The sequence below is a fragment of the Monopterus albus genome, unplaced genomic scaffold, assembly GCF_001952655.1.
Source record: "Monopterus albus unplaced genomic scaffold, M_albus_1.0 scaffold113.1, whole genome shotgun sequence".
Taxonomy (NCBI): Eukaryota; Metazoa; Chordata; class Actinopteri; order Synbranchiformes; family Synbranchidae; genus Monopterus; species Monopterus albus.
Genome location: NW_018127993.1, coordinates 1,563,647 through 1,564,425, shown reverse-complemented (window position 1 = coordinate 1,564,425; position 779 = coordinate 1,563,647). Strand labels below are relative to the sequence as shown.

General features: G+C 43.3%; 1 protein-coding gene across 1 annotated transcript in view; it reads right to left on the bottom strand.

Annotated features, from left to right (window-relative positions):
- Positions 1-779, bottom strand: part of sec24d (SEC24 homolog D, COPII coat complex component) — a 19,407-nt gene that overhangs the window by 5,830 nt on the left and 12,798 nt on the right. Inside the window, exons 12-13 of the mRNA XM_020611443.1 lie at positions 615-775; positions 245-338 (exon numbers count right to left, since the gene is read on the bottom strand). Of these exons, the coding sequence (XP_020467099.1) occupies positions 245-338; positions 615-775 (255 nt within the window). The remainder of the gene's footprint in view (positions 1-244; positions 339-614; positions 776-779) is intronic.

The following is a 779-nucleotide window of genomic DNA, read 5'->3' as shown; positions in this document are numbered from 1 at the left end:
TTTTTTTTTTTTTTTTTTAAAGAAATACTCTTATTTGTTCTGGCCTTGCTACATTTTTAGTTGAATCCATGAGTGTAGCGATAAAAACAAGGCAAGAAATTTCAAAGAAACCAGATTATTCGACTGAGAAACACTGATGCCAATCAGATGTGGTATGTCCAATGGGGAGCTTACAACTGAACTAACGTCTGAGCGTTCTCTTGATGGTCTACACCCGAACCCAGAGCAGCCCCACATGGCTAACCTTAAATGCCTCCACGCCAGCCTGGATGACAGGGGCAAAGATGGTTTCACTCTCGTTGGTGTCAGCAAACATGTCAGGGATCTGGTCCAGGAGGCTACAGAGAAAAGGGACAGGATCATGACTTGGTCATCTCCTGTGTTTTGGTACACTCAAGATGTCACGTCTTGTTAAATGCCTTCAAAGAGCTTGCTCTTGTGATGTTGAAATGTTAACCTCTGTTTCCCAGTGAGGTTAAAAATAAACTAAACTTATATTTTAGTTGGATTGAACTCCAGAGAATTCTCATGTCTAATTCTCTCATCCCTCACTGCAGGATGGGGCATCCAAAATAAACAGTTCTTTTACAAATTAGCGATCGCATGTATCTTACTTGTAGATAACGGCTCTCGAGTCCTGGTAGTTGACGAGGAAGCCATCAAGCAGTGGGACAAACATCTCGGCTGTGTCTGAAACCACCATCATCTGGGGCTGAGCCAAAGCACTCTTCACGTTGTAGAAGTGGAGGACCTTGTTGTAGGTGACGAAGCCGACCTTT